The sequence below is a fragment of the Ornithorhynchus anatinus genome, chromosome 11, assembly GCF_004115215.2.
Source record: "Ornithorhynchus anatinus isolate Pmale09 chromosome 11, mOrnAna1.pri.v4, whole genome shotgun sequence".
NCBI lineage: Eukaryota > Metazoa > Chordata > Mammalia > Monotremata > Ornithorhynchidae > Ornithorhynchus > Ornithorhynchus anatinus.
This window is the reverse complement of record NC_041738.1, coordinates 46,062,555-46,082,356: the sequence shown is the minus strand read 5'-3', so window position 1 is coordinate 46,082,356 and position 19,802 is coordinate 46,062,555. Positions and strand designations below refer to the sequence as shown.

The window sequence follows — 19,802 nt, the reverse complement described above, 5'->3', positions numbered from 1 at the left end:
AGTCTGCTTCCTTCTCCCCTGGACCCTTCCTCCAGCCAGATACTCCGTGGTAGAAGCCTGTGGTATGAGCCCTGCTCACTTGCTCTAGAGGTTGCTTTAGTTCTGGCTGAAAAGCCCCACTGCTGCTCATAGGGTTTTAACTGTGAAAGCCACAGGCCTCAAGAAAAGAGACTTTTGGGTGGGGGTGAGTCCTGGGCGGAAGCCCAAGGCAGGAACCAGAGCCGAAGACCATCCTCTGGAACCCAGAGAACACTCCCCCTCCAGAAGGGGAGGAGGCTCCCTGGCCTGGGGCAGGAGCCCTGTACACAGATGGGAGCCGTGCTCCATCCCTAAGAGCTCAGAGGCAGGTCTCGGCCCTCCCCGCAGCCCAGGACATGGTGAGGGCGGCCCTTGTGGGAAGTTGCCCGCCCCCGCGTCACTGAGAATTCAGTCTTGTCATCTGTAGCTTTCAGCACTCCCCATCACTGGCCCAGGGCTGACATTCTCCCTCCCGGGGGCTCCCCTGGGGAAATGATGGATGCTCTGGGTGCAAGCTCCTGGTACGAGGGACCCCCTAGGGATAGGGAGACATAGGAAGGCAACGCCCCAAGCCGAAGCCCCGAGTCTGGTGACGAGTTAGTTGGTGGTAATGTGCAGGGAGACCATTGCCCTCCCAGGTTACATCGGGGTGCCCTGCTTGGGAAAGGAAGGAGGGCCCCAGGATTCTGAATCCTATCATGAGTTAATGGGGACCACCCCACAAAGGGCCCAGATGGTGGCAGGTGTTGAGTGGAGGGACCGAGGCAGTGTTTCAATTGGGCAAGGGTTAACCATAGATTACGCATTAACTCTTATTTGGAAGGTGTAGGCCAGTTGTCCTTTCTGAAACAACTGTGGACTGAGCCTCCCTCCACCTGCCCCCAGGATAAGGGGCAGACAAGTGGGTGGGCCGAAGCTGGTGCAGTCTTCTAATAGATCAGTAAAAGCTGTGGAGACAAACCAGTCAGGGAGCGTGTGTGAGCGGGCAAGGAGGGCGGCCCCGGGGACATCTGATTGCTGATTTTTTACTTCTTTTGGCATTTCTGAACTGCTCTTCTGCCTCACCACACAACTAGGCTACTGCCATGAGGGCTTCCCTTCCCCCGTCCTCCACCACCAGTCCCACTGAAAAGACTCAGTCCTTCTGAGGACTGGGAGAGTGAGAAAGCGTGCCCGGCTGCGTAGCGTGGCTCAAGGGCTGGGTCAAGCCCTGGCCTCAGCGGAGGGTAACTCACTCAACCCACGCAGGATTGGTTGGTGCTAATTGGCTTGAGGCCGGCGCCGGAGTTGTGGCCGCCCAGAAAGTGGCCTATCTGGACACTTGGAAGCAAGAGGTGGCCTGCCCCCCGCCAGTGGTGGCGGATTATTATTTTATTGCTAAGTCAGGCTAGCAGGGCCCGGGGTGATGGGCATTCCCTTATCCTCTCCTCCACCTCCTTTGTGCTTCCCTCTGTTTCCCTCCTCTGTCTTCCCCGCAATTCTGTTCTGTATAGTGTTTGTGACTTGCCCTCTCTCACCCTCCCAGGAGGCAGGCTGCATGGTTCTACCAAGCATCTCCAGGGCGGCCTTACATTTTCCCTACCCAGGGCCCAGCTTGGCTAAGGTTTTTCCGGTAGAGTCTGCTCAGTGGCTAGGGCTAGGGTTGGGCAGTTTGGGGAGGCTCTTCCCGTCTCACCTATCTGCCTTGTGACTTACGCCGGGGTCAGTTTCCAGGAGGCTTTGGGGGTGGAAGGGCCAGGTCAGAGAGAAAATGTTCGAATCAGGGTTAAGGGAGCCTTCAGAAGCTGTGGCCCCTTCTCGGGCTCGGTGTGGGGCCGTTCTCCTTTACTTTCCAAGTGTGTTTTCATGACAGAGGTAGGCACTCTCTGACCTAACAGCCTTGGATGTTTCCTAGTTCCTTGGATATTAAAGTTGAAAAATCCAGGTACCAGGAAGCTTGGCGTGGGCTGAAATCTCGGGGTCCCATATCCTGGCTCCTCCAAATAGGCCAGGAGGGACCCTGTTGTGTATCTGCTGTTCCAATGGGCAGCCACAAATCCCCCAGGGAGAACTGGGATTCTCATTCCTGCCAGGAAATGAGTTCAGGATCCTCCGCACCTACCTCCCCCACCCCCCAAAACCAACCACAGCAACAAGCGGAGCCCTGGAAGGGAAGCATGGCTGGCCTGAGCTGGAGTCCTGGGGCCCGGTCTGTCCCTAGGCAAGCTCTTGGCTCCACCTTGGAGGAGCACCCTCCCGCCAATTGAGTCTGCTGAATGAGTCACTATTGTTAGTGAGGTGGGGAAGTGGGGACTCGAGCACACAGTTCTTTGTTCACCAGCCTTAGGTTTATTTAGCCCGTGGGCCCACAGTTCCAGAGAGGAGGGCTCTGAATGGGATGGACCTTAGGAGGTCACTGAGCGGCCCCTTTGATGGTGGCTTCTTGGTGCCATTCTGAGGCAGCCTCCAAACAGGTTATGTTAATACTTGTTCCTTTTTCAGTTTGAGTTTCTTTTGAGGTTGGTTTGCCTCTGCTTCTCCTCTTCATTGCCCCCATACCCCCTGCAACCAATGAGGGTCCAGAATTTGCCATTTCTGGCCCTACCTGTCCTCCATTCCCCCGCCCCCCTCCCCAGGCCCCGGAGGCCGGGACTCAAGGGGACACTGGGGCTAGGAGGCTTTGCTCAGCCAACCAGCCCCTGCCAATGAGTAGATTCGTTGGAGCCACCAGACGGACTGGAATAGGCAAGGCAGAGCAGCTGCTCTCCCCCATCACAGCTGATGCGCGGGCCACTCAGGGGACTGATGGTTGCAGACTAGCTTGCCCTACCCTAGTAGTGGTGCCCACTTCCTGATGCCCCCTGTCTTTTTATGTGGGCGTCAGCATGGCCAGGGTAGCCAGAATGGAAAGTGAGCAGCTGCCATCGCAGCTGATGCCCAGCGTCACTTGAGGAACTGGCTGGGGGGAGGGGGACGGGGGGACGCGTGTGTGTGTGTGTGTGTGTGTGCGCGCGTGCATGCACTCGTCTTTGGAGGTATCAGGACCAGGGTGAGACGGTCTGGGGTCTCCCGTCCTGCTCGGAGTCCAAGTGACCATAGGCACCGTCCGATGGCAAGACCAAGATTCCAGAATGGGAACCTGCCCTTTAATCTTTGCTGGGAGGTTTGCAGGATGCAGAGCACTGAAAGTCTGGCAAGGAAGCAGCTGCTGAGCTATTGGAGTAGGTTGGACGGGGTGGTGGGGAGGGGGCTGCGGGAGGTGGCGGGGGGCGGCATGTGTAGGTGCACAGGGGTAATGGCTCAAAAATAGATATGCCTTGCAGTTCTGGTGGAAGTCCTCCCAAATTGGGCATATTTTGGGACTGTGAATTGAATTTCAAGCCTTGCATTTCCTGATATTTTGATTATATGCTTCTCCAGAGAGAAGCCCTGATAATAGGCTCCTTGACCAGCGAATGTGGCTAAGATAACTTGTGGCCAGATGCATCTGTTTTCTTTGTGCCGGTTCCAGGCCCCAGCCCGGCCTCCCCACCCATCTGACTCTGTTGTGCTCTTCCTTTGGTTCTTGCAGCAAGAAGCGGGGTCGAGGGGCAGCAGTAGCAGAGACCGCCTGATCGCAGAACCTCCGCTGCCCCAGGAGAAAACAGGGGGCCCGGCTGTCCCATCCCACCTGCTCAGCTCGCCCTACTCTTTCGGCCTCCCTCCCAACTCTGTCGTGCAGGATTCCCGCTTTCAACCGTTGAAGTGAGTCAGGGAGCAGGGGAAATGTGGGAGTATCCGGGAGAGCCCAAGGGAAACCTGCTCCCTTTCACTGGTGCTTCTGGGAAGCAGCCCTGAATCCTGAGCGCTAACTCCCAGGATATGCTCTCCCCCTACACCCTTGTTTCTGCCCATCTAAGAGTGAATCAGAGAGCAGCCTTGCTGTCCCCTGCAGTGGGGGCAGGCGTTTTGGCAGTGTATTTTCGGGGGGCGCGGTGGGTAACATTGTGCTACCAAAACCTGGGGCTGACGGTCCCCTGAGCCACAAGGCGTAAGTCGCTTTCCATCTTCGAACTTAAGAACCGATGGCTGTCTCAGGTTAAACGAGGCTGACCTCCACATTACAGCGACTGGGCAGTCCCAAGTGTCCAGGCTCTTTCATCTAATCCCAGACTTTGGCCCCACAATGACCAGACATTGTGGCTTGCCAAGCCCCCTATGGCTGAGGGGGAGAGGAGGGCTCCCTAGAGGCTCAGAGGAACGGCTGCCAGGTTGGTGGGTGTGGTGTGGCGGTACCCTGCGGTGCTGGGAGCCAGCTGGGAGCTGGGAGCCAGTGGCAACCATTCCGCCTCCCAAACCTGGCCTCCCACTGGAGCAAGGCAGAATGTTCCCCGGGAGAGCAGCCGGCCCCTCAAGATGCAATTTGGAGAGCCTCCTGGCTTTCAAACTGAACCGTAGAGGTCAACAGAAACACATTAATTTCTTAGCCCAGAAAAATAACTGCTAACCTTTCCTGCCTTCCCCTGCCCTCCTCCCCCCGTCCCTTCTCCCGCTCTGCTTCTCCTCTCGATTCCCTCCAGCAGCCTCCAGCGTCCAGTACACCACGTGGTGCCTCCCAGTGCGGTCACCGAAGACTACCTGCGTAGCTTCCGCCCCTACCACACGGCAGAGGACCTCCGCATGTCGTCGTTGCCTCCCATCAGCCTGGACCCGGCCACTGCTGCCGCTTACTACCACCCCAGCTATCTGGCCCCGCACCCCTTCCCGCACCCGGCCTTCAGGTGAAAAGACTTTGATGGGCCAACCCTCCCAGGCAGGATGGGGCCCTTTCTGTCCCTGTCCCCCAGGTCCCTCGCTGGGCCTTGACTGAGTCATCACATGGCTGCCAGCTCTCAGGCTCTGCCAGGTGGTTGGCCACTCCAGCCAGTTGAAGATCTCTAGGGCTTCCTGTTGGGCAGTGAGATGCTGCAGGGGAGGTTATTTTGTAGACCCCGAGGACAGGTTACCAGACATTGTCCTCGGCAAGACCCTTCCCAATTGCTTCTGGGTTGTGGGGGTGGGCCGAGGGCTTCGATTGGTGGGGAAGCAAGAGAGGATGCCAGAGGAACTGCCGGGAGTCTCCCCACTCCCTAGGAACTCTTGGGAGAAATGCATAGGATAGTAGAGAGGCTCTGAGGTTGCAAAGAGGGGCACTTGGCAGCGTGTGGCTATGAGGCAGCGAGGATCAGGGCTGAGCCTCTCCTCTGTGGCCTCCAATTGTTTCATTTCATTTGCCATTAGACTGTAAGCTCCTTGTGGGCAGGGAATGGGTCTTCCAATTCTGTTTATACTGTACTCTCCCAAGTGATTACTACAGTGCTATTTAAACAGTAAGCGCTCATTAAATATAATTAATTTATTTAATTGAGCCCAGATCCCTCCCCAACCCCCCGGGGGCACTACCAGGGCTAAGCTGATAGGAAGGGGTATTTGTTTCTCCCCATCCACGTGGTGAGCTTCCATCCAGATGACATCTGAAAAGCACTTAAAGATAGCTCATTATGGGCAGGGAACATGTCTACCAACTATGTTATATTGTACTCTCCCGAGCACTTAGTTCAGTGCTCTGCACACAGTCAGTACCTGATTTATTGATTTAAGATCTTTAAGTAAGATGTTCTCCTTTCTTCGTCTTCCCGCCCAATACCTCTCCAAGACCCATGGCGAGAGGATGACATGAACGAGGCCTATTGGACTCGCCCGGCTTTTGGCTGCCATTACTGCTACTGCTTTCCTCCCCAAATCCAAGACCCATTTCTCTGTTTCCAGCACACCGGGCCCCTGCTGTGAGCCTCTGTGACTTCCTAATCAAATTGTACAAATGAATAAATTGTATTTATTGAGCACCTCCCATGGGCCAAGCACTGTTGCAAGCCCTTGGGAGCGTTTGATAGTCAACACAATCCCTACCCTTGCAGAACCTTCAGTCTAGCGAGCCAGGGTGGCATGAAGTGTGTTCTCTCTCCCACAGGATGGATGATTCCTACTGCCTTTCTGCACTGAGGTCTCCCTTCTACCCGATCCCAACCCCTGGATCTCTGCCTCCTCTGCATCCTTCAGCTATGCACCTCCACCTCTCTGGGGTGCGGTACCCCACCGAGCTCTCTCACTCGTCTCTGTCGGCCTTGCAGTCAGAGCGGATGTCAAGCCTGACAGCGGAGAGGTAAGTCGGGGGGTGGGGTGTATGTGGAAGGGGCGTTCCCTGGAAGCATGTCTCTCGGGTGGGTACTTTCCAAGTGCCCAAAGTCTCCCGGAAACAGAATGGGGTGTTCACTGCAGACCTAGCATCTGGACTTGTGAGGACGATCAACCTTTGACCTCTCTCTCTTTTTCTCTCTCTCTGTCTTCTTTTTTTTTAACCTCCCTCCAAGACTTCAGCTGGACGAGGAGCTGAGAAGGGAGCGGGAAAGGGAGAGAGAACGGGAGAAGGAACGAGAACGGGAAGCCGACCGGGAGCGGGAGAAGGAGCGGGAACGGGAGAGGGAGCGGGAGAAGGAGCTGGAGAGAGAACGGGAGAAGGAGAGGGAGCGGGAGAGAGAGCGGGAGCTGGAGAGGCAGCGGGAACGAGCTCGGGAGAAGGAGTTGATGGTGAAGTCCATGGAAACCCAGTTCCTGCCAGTTTCTGAGCTGCACAGCTTGAGGAGCCATCCGGTGGAAGAGCGGGTCAAACCTTCAGAACAGCTGACTCCGAACAGATCCGGTAACTCCCGGCCCGTGGCAGTGGGGGAGGCGGTTCATGTTCTGGGTGGGTAGGGGGAAGGGGGAACCGAGCCTCATCTTGACACGGCAGAGAGACAGAGCGAGAGCCCTGAGGGTCAAGACCTGGTTTCCAGCATGGCTGAAAGGATCCGGCACTCCCTATGTGGCTTGGTTGTCAGACCCCTGGGAACTGGGGGCTTGGAGCATATTCCCACACGTCAGCCCTGGTCCTGACTGCAGGCTCCCTGTGTAGGGAGGGCAGAGGGCTGGACTGCCTTTTCCCCTGGAGAGCCGAAGAGACGCAGCACGAGGGAGGGAGGTCTAGGCTGGGGGTTGGGGGAGGAATGAATGGTACCACCCTGTCTTGACGGCCCTCCCCTCCACCCCCACCTGGGGTGGCATCTCTTACCCTGCAGAGAAACTCAAGGATGCCTCCTTGCAGACGCCTAAGCCGGTCCAGCACCCCCTGCACCCATCGCCCGCCCCCCACCACTCGGTGCCCAGCCTCATCTCCAACCACAGCATCTTCCCGCTGCCCGGCAGCAGCGCGGCCACAGCCCTGCTGATCCAGCGGACGAACGAGGAGGAGAAGTGGCTGGCCCGCCAGCGGCGGCTGCGGCAGGAGAAAGAGGACCGGCAGTCCCAGGTGTCGGAATTCCGACAGCAGGTGCTGGAGCAGCACCTGGACATCGGCCGCCCCGCACCCCAGGCGGAGGCCGAGCATCGGCCTGAGAACCCCAGGTCAGTCAGTCAATTGTATTTATTGAGTGCTTACCGTGTGCAGAGCACTGTACTAAGCACTTGGGAGAGTACAGTATAACAATTATCAGACACATTCCCTGCCCATAATGAACTTAGAGTCTAGAGGGGGAGACAGACTTTTAATATACATAAATAAATTACAGGTGTGGACATAAGTGCAGGTGAGGCCCCTGTGAGTTCCCTATGCCCATGATGAGGGACAAGGCCCACGGGTGCTCCAGAGTCAACGGCACTGAGGAACCAGGGTTTGACCCAACGGAAATTGGGCCACAGGAGCAGCTGAGGGTTGGGCAGCCGGGCTCTGCATGCAGGATATCCACTCAGCTCTGCCAGCCTGTCCGTGCGTTGGTGAAGCTGCTTTGGTCTCCAGGCAGAGGAGAAACTAGAATGGGGCTTGGAACCGGAGCCCCCATTTCCCTTTCCTCCGTCTTTCTTGTCTCCCCTCACCCCCATTCTAAGGGCTCAGTCCAGCTCCCGAGTCCAAGGGGAAGGCGTGAGGTTGGACTGGGTTTTTAGCAAGAGGGGACAGGGCCAGCTCATCTGTGGCCCCTGACCTAGCCAGACCTTAGACCTGAGCTCCCCACTCTGCCCAGAGGATTCATGGGAACCCGGCCCCAAATTGTCCTCTCAGTCATGCCCAGGGTGGCAGAAACTCTGCCCTTCCCTGTATGACCAGGCTGAAACTAGGCTGACCGTTATTCTGGATTGGATTAAGTGCTTACTCAGAGCCACCCACTGTGCTAAATGCAGGGAGCAGGTACACTTAAAGCAGAGTGGACACAGTATCCCGTCTCATACAGGGCACAGAATCTGAGGAGGAGGGAGAACAGGCATCTTATCTTCATTTTACAGATGAGGAAACTTAGGCCCAGAGAGGTAAATGACTTGTCCAAGGCCACCAACCAGGCAGGTGGCAGAGCCGAGTTTCGAATGCAAGTCTCATCACTCCTCGTCCTGGTCTCTTTTCACTAGGTTCCCACTCAGTCTCCTGAAAAGAGGGAAAGATGAGCCCAGTTTAGAGGAAATCTGGATTTGAGAGTGAGGCTCTGTCTCTTTAGACTTCACTTGATGGGTTACTTTGCCTGCCTCCCTCTTTCTCTATGCTCAACCTTTTGGCTGATTGACACTGGCTCCTCTGCTCCATCCCTGAGCGCTTAAGCAGGCTAGGCTCATCCAGTCAGCCCTGCTCTGGTTTCCTTTGTTATTTTGGGGCAGCAAGGGGATTAGCTAAGCTAATCAGGTATAATAGCGAACGGATTGCAGGTCTGCACAACAATGCAAATTCTTCCTCCAGCCTCCCACTCTCCCCTCTGACAGTCCCTGGAAATCAAGCTAAAATAAGACTAAGGTCACCTCTGATACACTGCCAGAAGGAAGAGGGTGCAAGGCCTTCAGAGAGGAGCCCAGTGGGAGGCAGGGCATTTAATAGCACCCTGACTCAAAATGGGTCCCTTCTGCCCTCCTCCCATCCTCTCACCACCTGCTCCCGGAACTCAACTGCATGGGGGCTGGGGTCAGAGGCTCAGTGGCCCACCACAATGGCAGTTTTGCTCTTGCCCGTTTGAGATGCCACCTGGTTAATGCTCACCATTGCTGTGCATCCGCCTCCAGGCACGGCATCGGCTAGGCGCACTGTTCCCTTCCCACCCCTCACACTGTGAATCAGTCAGTTGTATTTTTTTGAGCATTTTCTGTGTACAGAACACCGTGCTAACGACTTGGGGGAGCACAATATAATAGGCACATTCCCTGCCCACATGAGATGACAGTCTAGAGAGTGAGACAGACTAATTACAGATATGTACATAAGTCCTGTGGGGCTGGGAGGGGGGATGAATAAAGGGAGTGGGAGGAGGCACAGAAGGGAGTGGGAGAAGAGGAAAGGCGGGCTTAGCCAGGAAGGCCTCTTGGGGGAGATGTGCCTTCAATAAGGCTTTGAAGGAGGGGAGGGTAATTGTCAGATATGAAGAGGGAGGGCGTTCCAGGCCAGAGGCAGGACGTGGGCGAGAGGTCGGCGGTGAGATAGACGAGATCAAGGTACAGTGAGAAGGTTGGCACTGCCCCAACCAGCCGTTCCGCTACAGACTCCCCGGGACTTCTGGTCACTGGCCCCAACACTGCTGCTTCAGCACCAATAGTCATCATCTAGGAGGCTCGTGGGGGCCGTCTGCAGCCGCCCAGGGACGCTGAGCCTTGTAGCGGGGGCTCCACGCCCGAGCTCCCGATGGAGACCGGAACTTGATGCTCCAGTGCGCAGAAGGTCCGGGGCTCTGAGCCGGAAAACCATTAGCGGCTCAGCTCCAGTACATGAAATATTTATTCCGCTAGCGATTTTATTCCTCTGCCACTTACTTAAGAACGGTTTCACGATATCATTCCCTTTTGTGTCCTGGTGAGCTGCAAGTGTGACTTTGTGCTTTTTCTCGTGGAGAATTGAGTAGGGCCTGGGGACCGCCCTTCAACCGGCTGTTAGGGGCTGGGTCCCTTCTTTCCGTGAGAGCAGCTGAGGGATCCGTAGCATTGTCAAGCAATCCGCCTTGAGCCCACGTGAACTTCTCCCAGCCGCACCAGGGCTGAGGGGAGGCAGGTGTTCTCTGACACCGCCCTGGGCGGGGACCCCCCGGGACCCAAGAATAATAGTAGAAGCAGTGTGGCTCAGTGGAAAGAGCCCGGGCTTGGGAGTCAAAGGTCATGAGTTCTAATCCCGGCTCCGCCACTTGTCTACTGTGTGACTTTGGGCAAGTCACTTAACTTCTCTGGGCCTCAGTTACCTCATCTATAAAATGGGGATGAAGACTGTGAGCCCCACGAGGGACATCCTGATCACCTTGTATCCCCCCAGCGCTTAGAACAGTGCTTTGCACATAGTAAGCGCTTAACAAGTACCATCATTAATAATAAAAAGGTGATTTTTCCCCTGGGCCTACTGCAACTAACGGAATGGCCACCAGGTGTCAGCACAGACTATGACAAATGTCAGCCCCCGGGTCTTCCTGTTGGGGAGCCAGCGAGGAAGTGGGAGGGGAAGTGTGTTTTTGTGGCCAAGGGGGAATAATACAGAATAATAATAACAGTAGTTGAGGCCCATGGGAGTCCCCGATCCCGAGAGGACCGGCGGAGAGAAATCGATGGAGCTGTTTGCTTCTTCCGTGTTTGCTACTGGAGGCCCTCGGGTCTCTTGGAGATCGGTGGTATTTGAGCGCTCCCCATGTGCAGACTAATGTGCTCTTCGACGGATGGAGGCATGCTTTCTGTCCAGACTGGGCTCACCAGGGAGCTCGCAGTGGGGCCCCAGTCGATCAGGGGCGTCCTTTTTCAAGCCCCGAGCTCTTGTCAATGGGGGAAAGCCAAGAATGGGTTTAATTCTGCCATCCCACCCGGCGTTCCTTTTCTACTAATATTGGGAAAATCCCATTTCAAATCCAAACCCACATCCAGCAGTGGGGACTCTGGCAGTGCTCGGGGTGCTGTAGGCCTTCGGGGGTCTCACAGGTGCCAGCGGGAGGGGCCCGCCTGATACATTGCAAACTCAGGCTTCCAGCTCAGGGGAGGGGCTTAGCATCAGGAGCAGCCAGGGTAGCCTGTTTCCCTCAGGGAGAAAAAGGGAGCTTGCCCAAGACACCCAGGGAGGTAACGTGAGACTTTCCCCAGGATTGCATCCAATCCCCCCCAGCTTCCACAGCGCTCCTGGAGCAGGTTCTATAGGGGGTCAGACAGACAGACTGAAGGTTGGGCGGGAGGAGAGTCAGGCAGATAGACCAAAGATTGGGCGGGAGGGGAGCTGGGGGTCTGGATCCCGAATCCCATTCCTTCTTCTATCCCGAGTCGGTCTTTAGCACTGCGCTCCTTCCTCTCCCCAGGCCCGGACCAAACCGCCACGAGCCAAGCGGGCGGGAGCCGGTGCAACACTTGGGCGGGCCCCCGCCACTCATCTCCCCCAAGCCTCCGCACCACCCTGTGCCCACCGCGCTCTGGAACCCTGTGTCCTTGATGGAGAGCCCGCTGGAGCCCCGGAGAAGCCAGGAGAATCACTCTCTCCACCCCCACCCTGCCGCCTACGAGCCCAGCCGGCAAGCGGTCCCTCTGGTCAAAGTGGAACGGGTCTTCTGTGCCGAGAAGCCAGACGAGGGGCCCCGGAAGAGGGAGGCGCTGGAGAAGTACCAGCCCATCAGAGAGCCGGTGGCATTGGAACACGGCGGGTACGCCCACGGGCCCTTCTTGGCGGAGCTGGAAAAGTCCACCCAGTCCATCCTCAGCCAGCAGAGGGCATCGCTGTCCCAGGTGGGGCAGTTTGGCGATGTCAGCCTGCCCCACAAGCCCAGCTCACCCTACAGACACCCTCTTCCCAGAGGCCCCGACCCCATGTATGTCTATGACGAGTTTCTGCAGCAGCACCGAAGGCTGGTCAGTAAACTGGATCTGGAGGAGCGCAGGCGGCGAGAAGCAAGAGAGAAAGGTCAGTTCTTGCAAGCAGAGAGTCCTGCCCCTCCCATCCCACAGCCCTCCTCCTGTCCCCGCTCCTGGGATCCCCCGGCTTCTTCCCCAGACCCCACCAACTGCCCTGGGAAGCAAGATCTGCTGTGGGAGGTTAAATTCCTCCACTCTGGTTTTTCCCCTCTCACCCCATATCTCCACCACAAACATTCCACAAACAAAAAAGCACCTAGATTTTGAAAAGGCTTAGGAAGCTGGCAAAGATGTCTTCCTTGTAGTACCTGGCATCTCTTGAGCAGACAGATCCAGGGTTCTTCTTTGGCCTCGGCTTTATGCAAATTGCACTGAAAGCCAAATCAAAGCCAGTCTGTAAATCCTGCCCTCCAAACAGGTGCAATTAATAAATGATGAACCGAGGGTAATAAGTCGATTTAAAATATTAATGATGCTGTTTGGCTGGGAATCAGAAGAGCGGGATCAGGTTGGTCCCCTAAGAGGTGGCTTACAGAGGGCCTCCTGGGCCACCCAGCCATCACCAGGGGTCAGTGGCCTGAGGTCAGCTGGTTCTCCCCCACAACCACCAGCTGACCCTCTTCCCTCACCTCTCCTTGGACCTGGAATGGTCTCCAGTCAGTCGTATTTACTGAGCACTCCCTGCATGCACAGCACTGTAATGAGCGCTTGGGAAGTACAGTATAACAATAAGCAGACACATTCCCTGCCCACAGTAAGCTTACAGGCTAGAGAGGGAGACTCCACCACCTCCTCAGCCTCTGCATTGGCCCCAAATAGACAAGAGGGACAGATGGTTGGGTACCTTGCCTCCAGGTCAAGACTCGAGGTCCTCTGGGAGCTGGCCTTGTGGCCACGCACATCTGCTCGGTCCACTTCCCCACCAGAACCCTAATGTCCGTGGCGTGGGGCTGCCAACCCAGCTCACAGCACATTTTGGAAAAACTCGAACATGCTTTGCCTTCGTCCCCGAGGCCTCCTGCCACATGCTGAGAGAGTCTAATCGGGTGTGGTAGGACTGTGTCATTGGCCAAAGGACAGTGGGGAGGTCCTGGGGAATCGTGAGCACCAAACCGAGAGATCTCTCCATCAACCTCCCCTCACCCCCCACTTCAGGCTGACACTGTGGGCATTCCAAATCTTTTTTTGGGATATCTTGATGGTTCTCAGGGACTGGGGGAAAGTGCACTGTTGGAGGTAGTTGAACCTCCGATTCTGATCAGCCCAGCGAAGCATACAGTAAACATGAAATAACTGGTCTGTGAATGTATTCTGCATCTCTCCTAAAGGAGCTTAGAGGGCATTATCGTCTCCCTTCCCCTTAGAGAGATAAGGGAAATAGGAGGAGGAAGGGATTGGAGAACTGGAGGCTGGGAAGTTAAAGAAGTTGCTCGTGATCACACGTAGCAGAGCAGATCTCCATCTCCTAGGCTACCCAGACCTGTAGAATCAACAGACTGAGTAACTTGCAGGTTTCAAATAATCTCCATCTGGGTGAAGGAGAGAGAGAGTGTGTGTGTATGTGTGTGTGTGTGCACACGCATACATACACACATCTGTCCAGAGATCCGCAGCCACTCTTAGCCGGTCTAAAGCTGGCCATCCAGAAATTGAAAGACTAGATATTGAAATATTCTGGGAATAGATGCCCATGAGGGTGTTTACCACATCTCTGTGGTGTTTGTGGTGTTTGTGGGTGTTTGACCCAGCATACAATGAAGACGGAGTCTCCTGTCAATAATGATGGGCATCTGCTTTCCCCTCTCATCCCTGCCAATCATGTTCCTGCTGGGATACGGTGATCGGGAAATTTAAGGATTACCCTGTGTTTGTGCGTGCGCACTTGTGTCTATACATGTGTGCGCGCAACTGTCCGTCCGTGTCCGTCTTCACTAGAGTGTGTTCTATTTGGAATCGACTGAGCGAAAGAGAAATTGGTCAAATGTGGTCTTGGATGGCCCCAGCCTGGACAGCAGGGCCAACCTCTCATGCATCTCCTGGCGGGGCACCATGCTCAACCCAGTCAATTGACACGGACACTGCAGCCCGTTGCATTACATAGTATAACAGGTCCCTGCCTCAACCCCCATGGTCAGTCACAGTTTCATGGGCCGGAAATAAATACAAATTGCGGCCAGAGTCCTTGGGGCCAAAAGCTCTCTGATGTGATTAATATGAACTCGCTGGGTGTCTGCAATTCCGTAGGGCCATGGCTTTTTCTTTCCTGTCACTTTGTTCTTCCTCCTCCTCCTCCCACTCACCAATGGCCTCTTGGCCTCACCATCCTGCCCGTTTCTTGTACAGGCTACTACTATGACCTGGACGACTCATACGACGAGAGCGATGAAGAGGAAGTCCGGGCACATCTCCGCTGTGTCGCTGAGCAACCGCCACTCAAACTGGACACTTCCTCGGAGGTACGGCGGCCGTTGGGCAGGGCCTCAACCTGGAGGGAACGGTCTTGCCGGCCATTGGCCTGGCTCACGGCCATCCTATGGGGAGTTTTGAGATGGGAACAAGTGTGATCGTCAGAAATCCCTGAATTTCCCTGGAAATTCAGACTCAGACTCAGAGGGGGAGATTTAACCTCCATTCACTGGCAGAATTTTACCTCCCAACCTGTCATCAGCCAGAGAATGAATGGGGTTTTAAAGTGTCCTGTTCATAGCCAGCCGTCACCATCACCTTTCCTTTGTAACGTCTGCCCTTCTAGGGATCGGTTAGGCAGTTCTCCATTTACCAGATCCTGCACTCAGCATTGCGCTTCCTGTGCCGTTGATTTTAGAGTTGGGGATTCCTTTCCTAGCTAGCTCTTTCCCCCTCCCCAGAGAAGCTTTGCGGGACACACGAACTTATAGTTCCCCCAAGTGAGACAGGCAGATAGAAAAGAACCACAAGGCTAGAGGATGGAGAGGGGACACCGCGGGTCAATGGAAGAGAAGTCCCGCTGGGTGCTTCTAACTGATTGATTGACTGGGCTGCTTTCCTTCCCCAAATCCAGAAACTAGAATTCTTACAGCTGTTCGGCCTGACCACCCAGCAGCAGAAGGAGGAACTGCTGACTCAGAAGAGGCGGAAGAGGCGCCGGATGCTGAGGGAGCGGAGCCCCTCGCCGCCAACGATCCAGAGCAAGCGGCAGACCCCTTCACCGCGGCTCCCGCTCTCCACGCGCTACAGCCCTGATGAGATGAACAACAGCCCCAACTTTGAGGAAAAGAAGAAGTTCTTGACCTTTTTCAATCTGACTCACATCAGTGCCGAGAAGAGGAAAGGTATGATGCCATCTTTCTCCTGGGGCACCCCGGGAACAGGGGTCAGGCTCTAGGGTTCTACCGGAGGGGCAGCAGAGCGAGGTGAGCCAGGGTTCAAGATGCTCTTGGAAACTGTGGTCCCTTGGCTCCTGGCAGATCTACCTGCGAGCTGGACCGGACAGGTGGCTGTCGGGTGCCTCTTGATGTTTGTTCTCTCTCTCTCTCTCCCCCTCTCTTTCCCCCCCTTCCCCGCCAATCCCTTTCTCGTGCCTGATTTAAGTCTTTCTTACTTTATTGTAAGCCTCTTTCCTCTTGTTCTGTCCTTGGTGAGGCTGGAGAATAATGGACTGCCCTTATCAGGACCCTTCCCATTCAGAAAAGGTGTCATAGCCATTTGTCAGCCAGTCAGGTCTTTGGCCTTAAAATAGTCCTGAATCAGCACTGCCTGAGACAGGTGCGAAAGCTGCCTTGCTTTGTTGAAGAAGAATTTGTCTTTGGCCTTTGCCTTTGAGGGTTTCCCTTTGAGTTGGTGACGGATGACGCTACTCTCATATCGAACTCTGGGACAGCACTGGACCAATCATTTAGAGTGTGTTCCTCATTTAGGCTTGGTTTTTAGGTTTTTATCTTTGGTGCTACGCTAGAACCTATGGTTACCCATTTGTCTTCCCTGGCAAAATGGACCTCAGGAAGTTTTAAAGCTAAAAAATTCATGTGTGAAAAAGATGTTGTTTTGGAATCTCATTTTTCATCACCACGAACAGTGCTAATGTCCATCCAGTACACACACAAGGGGGTTTGGTGTAGAAATGCGATCAGGGTTTGGATGGATCTGCAGAGCTGTTGAGGGGTGCATGTCTGCACTCATTTTGCCTTTGAAAGTGGCGGTGCTCAATACCTAGCGCGACGCAGGCACAGACTATGGTGACTGAGAGAGCCAGCTGGATTCCTCGGGCCAAATCATCTTTCATTTTCTTTCTGAGGCATTTTTTCCCCCTGTCAGCTGGGGGTTGCAGGCCTTTAAACCAAGCCCGGCACGTGAACCCTGACTCCCATGCGTTCTGTCCCAGCAAAGCCGAGCCGGGGTCCGGGTTGCAGTTTCCACTCTTCCTCCCGCTCATTGCCAATGAAGCCACAATCTTGTTAATCCCGGGCTGCTTTTCTCACAGACAAAGAGAAACTTGTTGCAATGCTCCATGCCATGAAACAGAAGACCCTGTCAGCGGCAGTCACAAACCCGGCGAAAAGTTCTCTACGGGACAGCCCAACAGTGTTGCTGACCACCGGTAAGAGGCAGGGCTGGGTTGCCAGCCCCTGGCAGGGAGGAGCAGGAAGGAGCAGGATAAGCTCAGGAGACCCATGGATCAGCTGGCTGCCTCGGACGGAGTTGGGGAGAATCCCAGGTTCCAAGCAAACTCCCTCCACCTCCTGCATCCCAGCATTCAAAGGGATCAAAGCATTTTTGATATAAGACATCGGAAAGCATTCTGTGGGGTCAGCTTCAACTGAATAAAGATGCAGGTGAAGGTCTTAAGTTGCGTTAGGGCAAAAGTTCCAGAATCCTTTGGTTTGGGTGCCAGCTGGCCGCATCGTAGCGTTCAGAGCTGTCCCAGCCCGGATCGATTGAGCCGTAGACATCATTATTCGAGAAGCGTCATAGCGCAGGCCCGGCTGCGAGTGGCAACGCCTTCCGGTTGGCAAAGCGATGTTGCCGAAGACTTCCAAATGGAGTGTTCCTTGGTTTCATATTCCCAGCAAAAAAAAGGGGATTCGGATGAGTGACTTCCTTTTCTGCCCGCTGCCGGGACCGCTCCTCTGCTCAAATCTCTTTGCCAGTTTCCTCGCCTTCTGACTCCTGCTCACACTACTTGCCCTCGCCTCCAAGCCTCTCTGCCACTTGACCTGTCTGCAGATCTTCTCTCATCGCCCCCTTGCTCTGTTGGTCCGCTGACTTCTGCTTGAGCATTTGCTTTCTGTCCCCTTGGATCCTGGCTTCCACCTTCCCCCCACCCCTTCACCCCCAATTCCTATGGGATCTTCTTTGCTGGGAAGGGAGGTGTCCTGGGCACCTGATGCTACCTCCTATCTCTCATTTGACTGACGCTCACCCTGCTCTTCCTCCATACCCTTTTTCTTCTGGGAAATGTAGACCGAGTTAGCCCGGAAGGTGCCAAAATGGACTCAGTGCCGTTGAACACATTCACATCCACACTGACCCAGCACAGCCCCTCACTCCTCTGAGCATCTGGACCTTAAAGACATTTGCCCCATGAGAAGCAGTGTGGTCTAGTGGATAAAGCATAGGCCTGGGAGCTGGAGGGCTTGGGTTCAAATCCTAGCTCCATCACTTGCCTGCTGTGTGACCTTGGGCAAGTCACTTAACTTCTCTGTGCCTAGTTTCTTTATCTACAAATGAGGATTCAATACCTGTTCCCCCTCCTACTTAGACTGTGAGCCCAATGGGGGACCCGATTATCTTGTATCTGCCCCAGTGCTTAGTACAATGCTTGACACATAGTAAGGACTTAACAGATACAGTTTTTATTATTTTTTATGTTCCTGCACCTCATGTCGGGGTGTAGTGTTGACCCCAAAAGTAGACTCTGTCTCCTGCTTTCAGTTGAGCACCTTGCCCTCTGCAGGCACTGAAATGTTAAATGATATTGCATATTCATTGATTTTATTTTTTCCCTTTGTTGTCTTCAAAGAGCCGCCGGTGCAGCAGCCACCTGTGGATTCAGAAAAACCCCTCAGTATCGCCACCTCCCTCTCTGATGCCCAGAAAGCAGCAGAGCCTGGAAGACCTGAACAGCCTCGACTCCACGAGCTGCAAAGGGCTAAGGAGGCAGCCCCTGCCAGTATGGAGAAGGCCAGGGCGAATGAACCCCACCCGGGGAAGAAGAGCCTGAGCATGCTCAACTACGTCCGGGGCCCACCGCCCAAGGACAGCCCGGTCCCGCTTTCCCACAGCGTAAACGGCAAGAACAAGCCTTGGGAGCCGTTCCGAGCGGAGGAGTTCGCCCACCAGTTCCACGAATCGGTTCTGCAGTCCACTCAGAAAGCCTTGCAGAAGCATAAAGGTAATGGGAGCTGCCGGCCCAGCGGAGAGAAAGCCCCTTTCCCCCGTGTGACCATACAGGTAGTCGTGGAGGAGAGGGTGGCTCCAGTTCCCCAGCCACAAGCCAAGGATGATTGGCCAGTGGTGTTACTGTGGACTTATAAGGCCCCTCTCTGCCAATGGGCCCAAAAGGCTGTCGCTGTTGTGAAACATTTGCTCTTCACACTGGCCCCAAAAGGTAGCTGGAAACAAGTGGCACAGTGCCCATTCTGGAACTGAGGAAGGGCAGAGCCTGGAGGGACTTGCCCCTGGTCACCCAATCAGAGCCAGGAGTCCATCTTGGGTCTCCAAATCCCTGTCCAGCTACATTTCCCAAGTTAGACCAATCTTTTGAACTGGAAGCACTCTTTGTTTTCCAGTTGTAGAGCCCTGAACTGCCTTCTCTTTCCCCATCGATCTCCAGATGTAGAAGGGGGCGATAGATGAAGGAGGCCATTGCCTTATTGATATCTTATCTCCTCCAAGAGCCCTTCTCTGATCAACCCTTCGTTTCACCTACTCCCTCTCCCTTCTGCGTCGCCTAGGCATTTGGTTCTGTACCCTTTAACCACTTGATATTCATCTCACCCTCAGTCCCACAGCACTTGTGTCCATAGCTATAGTTTATTTTAATGGCTGGCTCCCACACTAGACTGTAAGTTCCTTGTGGGAAAGGGAATGTGACTATCAACTCTGTTGCATTGCACTTTCCCAAGTACTTAGTACAGTGCTCTGCACACAGCAAACGCTCAATAAACACCATCGATTGATTGGTGATTAGGCTCTCGATGCCCTGAGGCACCTCCCTCTTGGAATTCAGTCCCATGAGGTTGTCCAGACTTTGTCTCTTAGCAGTTCTTTCAAAAATCAAACTTTTAAAGGATTGTTTTAGACAATTGCGTGGTCAAAAATTTTTTGAACCTACAGCCTGACTGACGTCCTCATTTCCATCAGGATTTATTGATCATAGAGGAGGAATTGGAAGTGGTAGATGACTCCTTGGGGATGTTTCCAAACTTAAGCCGAGTAAAGTAAAGCAACAGCATCTGTGGACGGAGGTGGGAATTTTAAAACAAAAAACAAACAAAAAATTCACAAAAGCCAAGGGAAGCTAAAGCAGATCCCCTGGTCAATGACTGATTTTCTCAAAACACAACTTTCACGCAAACAATGGCTCAAGTGGAAAAAAAGCAAGCCCTTTTCCCTTTGCATTTGTTCCTGGGGGTGGATTTTCCAAAACAGACTGGAGTTAGTGATATTAATCACTCCAATCGCAAAAAGGAAAGGGTTTTTCCTTGAAGGGAGTGAGTACTAAAGATATCCATCTTTGTGATGTGGATAATAGCTTTAGAATCAACCAGTGCCTTTGCATGTCACAGTCCTGCTTTACTCAAGTTATTCTATGCCCAGTCGAAGCAATTTTCCTATCTTGATTTTACTTCTCCAGCCCTTTCATTTTAGTGTTCATGTTCAAAAATTGAAAAAACGTATTCATTCTTCCTGTCTGAATGGCATATGTGAAAGCTGGAAGT

At 54.3% G+C, this 19,802-nt stretch overlaps 1 protein-coding gene across 4 annotated transcripts in view; it reads left to right on the top strand.

The window, feature by feature from the left end:
• GSE1 (Gse1 coiled-coil protein) overlaps nucleotides 1-19,802 on the top strand; it is a 554,500-nt gene that overhangs the window by 527,684 nt on the left and 7,014 nt on the right. For 2 of the 4 annotated variants that reach the window (XM_039913603.1, XM_039913605.1), the window contains 10 exons: nucleotides 3,569-3,741; nucleotides 4,557-4,757; nucleotides 5,987-6,178; nucleotides 6,387-6,715; nucleotides 7,131-7,455; nucleotides 11,337-11,932; nucleotides 14,227-14,339; nucleotides 14,924-15,194; nucleotides 16,343-16,459; nucleotides 17,882-18,253. In XM_039913603.1, the coding sequence (XP_039769537.1) occupies nucleotides 3,569-3,741; nucleotides 4,557-4,757; nucleotides 5,987-6,178; nucleotides 6,387-6,715; nucleotides 7,131-7,455; nucleotides 11,337-11,932; nucleotides 14,227-14,339; nucleotides 14,924-15,194; nucleotides 16,343-16,459; nucleotides 17,882-18,253 (2,689 nt within the window). The remainder of the gene's footprint in view (nucleotides 1-3,568; nucleotides 3,742-4,556; nucleotides 4,758-5,986; nucleotides 6,179-6,386; nucleotides 6,716-7,130; nucleotides 7,456-11,336; nucleotides 11,933-14,226; nucleotides 14,340-14,923; nucleotides 15,195-16,342; nucleotides 16,460-17,881; nucleotides 18,254-19,802) is intronic. The other 2 variants (XM_029074736.2, XM_039913604.1) reach the window with 2 other exon arrangements.